Genomic DNA, 7,569 nt, shown 5'->3' with positions numbered 1-7,569 from the left:
CTTTGACGCCTCTAGGCCCAGGAGTTTTTAACGCTCCATTTTTGCAAGATTTTCGGGAAATCCCCAAAACTTCGGGAATAGTGAAAGCCGCAGTGCTAATGTTTATTGGTAAATCTTTGTGTTGTTTCACTACAATTTTCACGTTATTTTCAATGTTGTAATATGAACAAAAGATAATACTTATAGTATAACTCGTTTTAGTAAAGCACCAAATGCGCAGTAGGACTTATTCTTCTACCGGTAGAGAAACGGGCAGTAACCATACTCTTGTTTGTAATGAAGAGACCATTCAGTAGAACTAGATAACCCCTTTTCCATGAAACCGACCACGGTCTAACAACCAATCCTTAATCCAATTGTCACTTGTGTTTGAATTCTGTTCTACCAACTATTGTAATAAAAAAAAGGTAAACTAATTTTATAAAACTTTGTAGCCACTTATGTAAGAGAATGATAATTCTAAGTAATAGAATAGGCTATTTAAGCAAGAGAATGACACTTTTACGATTATGGAAACAGGCATTAGCCATACTCTTGTTTGTAGTGAAGACACCATTCATCAGAATTACATAACCCCTACTCCCTGAAAACGACCGTGGTCTAACAACCAGTTCTTATTCCAATTCTCACTTTTGTTTGAATTCCTTTCTCCCCATTATTATAATAAAAAAAAGTTAAACTAATTTTGGAGAACTTTGTAGCCACTTAGGTAAAAGGATGATTATTCTAAGCAAGTGAATTGGTTATTTAAGTAAGAGAATGATGCTTTTACCTTTAACGAAACGGGCAGTATCCATACTTTTGTTTGTAGTGAAGTCACAATTCAGCAGAAGTACATTACCCTACTCCCTGAAAACGACCGTGGTCTAACAACCAATCTTTAATCCAATTCTCACTTGTGTTTGAATTCTGTTCTCCCAATTATTATAAAAAAAAAGTTAATCTAATTTTGACTTTGTAACCACTTATGCAAAAGAATGATAGTCCTAAGCAAGAGAATTGGTTATTTAAGTAAGAGAATCATACTTTTACCGTTAAAGAAACGGGCAGTAGCCATACTCTTTTTTATTGTGAAAACAGCATTCGGTAAAGCCACTTAAGTAAGAGAATGATAATTTTAAGCAAGAGAATGGTATTTTCAAACACTCAAATACCACACCTCATCTCCTTAAATCTACCATATTGAGGAGTTTCTTCTCATTCGTAAGTTAAATTCTCGAGTGCGCTAGTTCTGTTCTGCATCCTTGTATTTCCAGTGAATGGTCGGACACAATAGAGGCAGTTCAATCCCCCTCCTTAGGAGATCCAATCCGTTTACCTTCAAGGAAAGGCGAATAAAAATTCCTTTCGCTTTCACCAACAATGCCCTCCTTACCTCCTTGCCCCTCAATAGATTCCCTTTTCCATAGTCAATTTTCTTCCCTTCGACCCTACCTCCCTCTTTCTGCTTTAACAAAAAACTATCTTATACCAATAAACTTTTCCACTGAAAGATTTGGATGAGCTTTTGTCCTGTTCATATTTGATGTGTTAAATGAGTGAATCCTCTGCCCTCATTTTCTTTTACCTTAAATTCTTAAAAGTTTGTTCCAAATATTTGAGATTTCTTTTTATAGTCTCTCTCTTTTAACTAAATTGTATTTTCTATTTTTTTAGTCTCAAGACTAAATTTGTATTCGTATTCTTATTTGGTTTATTCTTTTGTTCTTGTGAGTTTATATTATTTTTTTCAACAATTTTTTTTTACAACCTCTTTGACATTCCGAAATTAGTTTTTTCCTGGCAGTCTTGCTAATATATGATTTTTTTTTTCTTGTGTTTATCGACTAATAAATGCGAGTTCAGCCAATCCGGGCTTGTGACAGACGTTTTTCTGGAATATATCTTATTTTAAAGAAATATTTTGTCAAAACAAAACCATTTTTTTGTTTCTGTCAAAACCGAATAACTTTCCACGGGATTTATTGATAAATTTCGTCGAACATGTTTATTTTTTCAAACCTAGTTGCTAATATATTGATTGTATGCTAAGATCGTCCAATAAAGTTGTTTCTTTTTTAGTCAAATTTAAAGCTTGATTAACTGTATCGATCAGTGAGTGTCATCAGTAGGATTTTAAGCCATAATAACCTTCCTTTTTATTAAATCTCATAAAATTTCATTAACGCACGTTTTTTTCAGTTGAAAGTGAAGAGCGATACTAACATTTGAAAAATAAAACAATCACTCTTTATATGAGGACTGCCGTGTCTCTCAACTCCTATCTCCTTATGCAAAAGTAGAACTTCCATCATATAGAAAAAAGTGTAATTTTCATAACTATGCTTCGAAAACGAGTGCCCTTAGTTAACAACAATTGCTGCAATAACCGGGTTTTAAAGTGAGGTCAAAAATACTTACCAACTGGTGATTTTTGTCGCATCATATCAAGTTTTCAGAATACTTCAAGTTGAACTTTAAAGTGAAGAGTAGAATAGGGGGGGGGACCTTTCTCGTAGATATTTTTGCTGTTTTAACGTCACTCTTTGCTGTTAATAAAAAATCAAGTTTTTTTTTTAATCCCTATACGTTCTAAAGTTTCTTAGAAAATTATGAGGGATTGTCCTTGAAATTGTACAGATTCTGTAAAGGTTTTTATATTTTAAACTGAATGGTTACCTCATAGTTTTTGGCAGATACCATTTTGCTCTATTTGAAAGAAATACGCGGAAAGCAAAAATTCATCAATATAAGGTCTAGTTTAATGCCCGAAAAGAAACCAGAAAAAAAAAAAAAAAATCAGTTTGAGCAAACCAGATATCCTTATTCCATGAACACTAGCTTGATAGAATCACCTCTGAAAAAATCGGCGGGGGGGGGGGGCTGGAAAAATGCAAAGAATTAAATATCTACATATTAATTTTCTTATCTTCTTAGGGATGGAAAGGCATAGTACCATGTTACCTTAAAATTTTGAATCTTGTCCACAAAGGGAGGAGAACTACTACCCCTTCAATATTCACTTAATGATTAATCTACATATATTCCTTCAAATGAAAGGAGGTTAGGGGATAAGGTTCGCTCCCCCTCGACATACACTTAATGACATCTTCAGGAAATTTCAAAATTAGGCATAGATTATGCTTCAGAGAATTCATGATTTCCTGTGTTAAATAAAAAGAGTAATTGAAAGTGCCAGTCGAGCGTCACCCAAATTTCAGTGACCACCAGGTCAACGTGACCCCCCCCCAAAAAAAACGAAAAAAATCAGTAAACGCGTATCTTATACGCCTTCTCATAAAAAAATCAGTATCTTTGTAAATAAAGGGCTGCGACTTCTTTCCTGGATTTTCCGGCATGATTGCAGCTATTTCTACGAATATTTCTCCTCCCTTTCTCCAAAAATTCTGCAAATTTTTGAAAAAACGTCGATGAAAAAGTTCATGGAACCCTTGCCCCCCCCCCTCCAGGAAAATTCCCTGACAACAATCAAGATGCTCTTCCAATTTTCTACCTTGTGTGCCGGTAAGCATGTGATATAATCTTTTATGTCAGAAAGGAAGCATTTTTCGGCAATAAAAAAAAGAGCTATCGCCATACATACCCTACGTTTACGCTTGATCAAACTGAAGGGAGATTAGAGGTTAGTTTATACATTTTTCCTCCTCCAGCCCCTCTTCCACATTTACTTGAATCCTCAGGGAAAGTTAAAAAATTTGGATATAAAATGCGCCTTTTGAGGCATCAGGCATAACCCACCAGCCCTCCTCTATAATAGCTGATGTGAAATTATTCATCACTGATCACAATTTTATAAAATATCAAGTGAACCAACTTGATTAAATGAATATTTAAAACAAGTACCTATATTAATCGTTTTATAGGGACTGCTTGACTCTTTAGGAACAAATGCGCCACCTCGGGGCATTACTGCCTCTGAAACTGGGAAGCTCAATATATAATATTTCAATAGTTTTAAATCGATTGGCTATCTCAGAATTTTCAATCGATAGCGTATTTGACCTCTTTTTGTGTAAAAACTGCAGTTCACCGTCACAAAATAGTAGAAAAGGCCACAATATTAGAGTCTCGGTCACAATTAGCCCAGGACACTTCTTACTTCAATGAACTTATGATATGTCACATTAATCTGATGGAAGCAACGGTTTGATCAAGTTCTCAGGGATTTGATTAAATCACGAGCAAAACAATAAGGATTTGTCTGTGAAACCTTCAGGTTACCGAAACCTAAAAACGCCGCAGCGAAAAAAAAAAGAAAATGGGAAGAAGAAGAGAGTGAGAGAGGCAGAGGTAGGAAGAGAGGAAGTATTTTTGTCCTTTTTGATGTTGTGATAAAAAACTACACAAATTGTACAATTTACAAAGAAAGAGAGAAAGTCACAAAAAGAAAGAAAGGGAGAGAGAGAAAGAGAGAGAGAGAGAGAAAGAAAGAGAGAGAGAGAGAGAGAGAGAGAGAGAGAGAGAGAGAGAGAGAGAGAGAGAGAGAGAGGAGAGAGAGAGGAGAGAGAGAGAGAGAGAGAGAAGGAGGGGAATCAATAAACACAAAGCATTAATGATGCATGCACGGAAATACTTCTACACAAATATGAAATTAGACAATCTTGTTTATTTTCATAAAAACATTGGAATTTTACAAAAAGACAGTTAATTCTTTCTGCACTTTTATCCCACCTTTCGCCTTTAATAAACAAAAAGCTATAAGCGAAGGATAATCAAAAACATCGCTTTTAAACAAATGAAATACAACAGTTCAAGTATTTTTGTTCACAGAAGAACTACAAAGGAGAAACGCTTAACCTTGGGAGCCTACCTATCCCAAAACCAAATTTCTTAATCACAGGGAGTTTACATTTTAGGCCGACTCAGAAGATGGTTCAAAGCAAAAATAGATACGTCTGTCCAGTTGTATATTAAAAAAAAAGTCAAATAGAAAATGTTGTAATAATAATAATTTTGAATGTTAATTAAAACTACTTTAATAAATAAAACTCAAATTAACAACCTTTTACAATATTTTTTCAATGAAAAGACCAAAAAAGATATTTTTCAATGAAAATACTAAAAAAGTATTTTTCGGAATATAGGTGGAAGGGGGCCAAGCAAATACCCCATCCAACGCGCCATTGTGTCTGAGGCCTAGCTTATTGGATTCAGTTTATGTAATAATGTACCAACATCAAGTCATTACAGTTACGAAAAATAATGCTTATTATTTATCTGCTCCTAAACGTAAGCAGTGTCCCCGCAAGAAACGAGATTCCAGCTTCCTTGGGGGGGGGGGACTATAAACTACCAAAGGGAAGAGACCAGCCTGCAAAAACGCCAATCCTCCTCCTCCAATCGATTCCTTTCCAATGTAAACTTCTTATGACACCACGCATGCGCTTCCAAGGGAGGCTATCTGCTTTAGAATTTGGGAAATAGTGAACTTTGAGATTATCAGCTTGAAGAGAGATTATTCTGATTTATTTACCTGCAGCTAAGCTTTCTAATCTTGGCTATCCAAAACCTTACAAACATGAGATGAACCAACCAAGTTTAAAAAGGCGGTCTTCCAAAAGATTACAGATGTAAAGGAATAATTTGATAGGTTTACGAAAAAAAACATCTCGACGTAAACAAATGAAATTAAAGCATACTTTTTACCGGAAACGTAAAAGATTACAGGAAAATTTCTTTTTCTCTTTGGTTGGCATTCTGCCAATATCCTAGCAGGAAAAATATACATGACCAAAAACATACAAACAAAAAACATATCCCAACTAGCGGAGTGCTTTTAAAGCAATCTCAATGAATGACTGTGGTGTTCGATATGCAAGACAGCTGCGAGGGTAGCTATTACGATCCCTTCTCACTTGCTTTAGCTGGTAAAAGGGAATCAATCATCGAGCGAACAGGTGGTTCATTCTTGATATTTTGTTTTAGTAAGACCTACTCTAATTTCTGTGAATATAAACATAATTAAGTAAAAGCCATGATACACAAGGTCGAAGCCTGAAGCTTTGAGATCGACTTGAATCTATAATCGCATTAAGAGATTGCTTATTCTTGACATTTGTTTTTAACAGTTGGTACTATAATACCTATGAATGCAAGAAGAATTAAGCATAAACTACGATACACAAGGTCTTAGCGTCAAACTTTGGGATCGATTGAATCGATGATAGTACAAAGTAGTCATTCTTGAGATTTAATTTGACAGTTGGTACTAATATTCCTAGGAATACAAACAGAATTAAATAAAAGTTACGACACAAAAGGTCGTAGTCTGAAGCTTTTAGATAGATTTGAATCTATAATCGCACTAAGAGATTGCTTATTCTTGACATTTATTTTTAACAGTTGGTACTAAGATACCTATGAATGCAAGCAGAATTAAGCACAAACTACGATACACAAGGTCTTAGCGTCAAGCTTTGGGATCGATTGAATCGATGATCGTACAAAGTACTCATTCTTGAGATTTATTTTGACAGTTGATACTAATATTTCTAAGAATACAAACAGAATTAAATACAAGTTACGACACAAAAGGTCATAGCCTGAAGCTTTCAGATAGATTTGAATCGATTCTCGAACAAATGGAATGTTCATTTTTGACATTTATTTTAGCAGCAGGTAGTAAGATTCCCAGAATCAAGAAAAAGCTATAATCTGCGAAGTCATAGCCCGGAGCTTTGAGATCGACTTGAATCGATCATCAACAAACAGATTGCTCATTATTGACATTTATTTTAGTAGGACATACTCAGATTTCTATAGATACAAACAGAACTAAGTAAAAGCTACAATGCCCGAAGTCTCAGCCTGAAGCTCTGAGATCGACTGACTTGATCATTGGACGAACAGACGGACCAATCTTGACATTTATTTCAGTAGGGCATACTCGGATTTCCAAGAAGAAAAACAAACGCTAAGTAAAACTGCGCTGCAGAAGGTCACAAACAAAAAGTTAAATGAAGTTGGTTTTTAGATGAGTTCATGATTTGAAAATTCAAGTTTTTTGTCCTAAAAATATACTTTCCAGGCATTTCTTTGGGAATCGTCCCCCTCTTCATTTTGAGGAGAAATTTTGGAGTACACCATTGTCGCTAAAAGTTCCAGTTCTGAGTTGAATAAAAAAAAACAGATTAGTCCCGAGAAAAAAAACAAAAAAAAAACAAAAATAGGTTGTAAAAAAAAAAAATGATTAGTTTTCCAATTAGGATAAAAATAGAAGTAACATATGTCCGCTGAAAGCCTGAAAAATTTAAAATACAGAAAAAAGGAAGCTATATTAACAATAAATCAGAAAGTTTTTCTAGCCAGCACTCTTTGTCCCTCATCTTCATATTCTCTTTTGGAGATCCACATTCTTTTGAATGTGTCCAAAGAGGCCAAAATAGATCCGCCAATCCATGTGGAGTATAACCTCTCCTGAGGGGCAGATATCTAAAACAAAGAACGATATTATACTTAACTTATCATTTTCATTCAAGGTAAATACTGAAACGTAAAAATACAAAAAAATCATTTACGATTTGATTGTATCAGGAAGAAATCAAGACTGAATTCCCAAGTCAATACACG

At 34.7% G+C, this 7,569-nt stretch overlaps 1 protein-coding gene across 1 annotated transcript in view; it reads right to left on the bottom strand.

The window, feature by feature from the left end:
• Positions 1-4,586: 4,586 nt before the first annotated feature.
• LOC136029968 (beta-centractin-like) overlaps positions 4,587-7,569 on the bottom strand; it is a 61,609-nt gene continuing 58,626 nt past the window's right edge. The window contains exon 9 of the mRNA XM_065708532.1: positions 4,587-7,431. Within this exon, the coding sequence (XP_065564604.1) occupies positions 7,288-7,431 (144 nt within the window). The 3' untranslated portion in view covers positions 4,587-7,287. The remainder of the gene's footprint in view (positions 7,432-7,569) is intronic.

This window comes from Artemia franciscana, chromosome 8, assembly GCF_032884065.1.
Source record: "Artemia franciscana chromosome 8, ASM3288406v1, whole genome shotgun sequence".
In the NCBI taxonomy this organism is placed as follows: domain Eukaryota; kingdom Metazoa; phylum Arthropoda; class Branchiopoda; order Anostraca; family Artemiidae; genus Artemia; species Artemia franciscana.
This window is presented reverse-complemented; position numbering and strand designations above follow the sequence as displayed.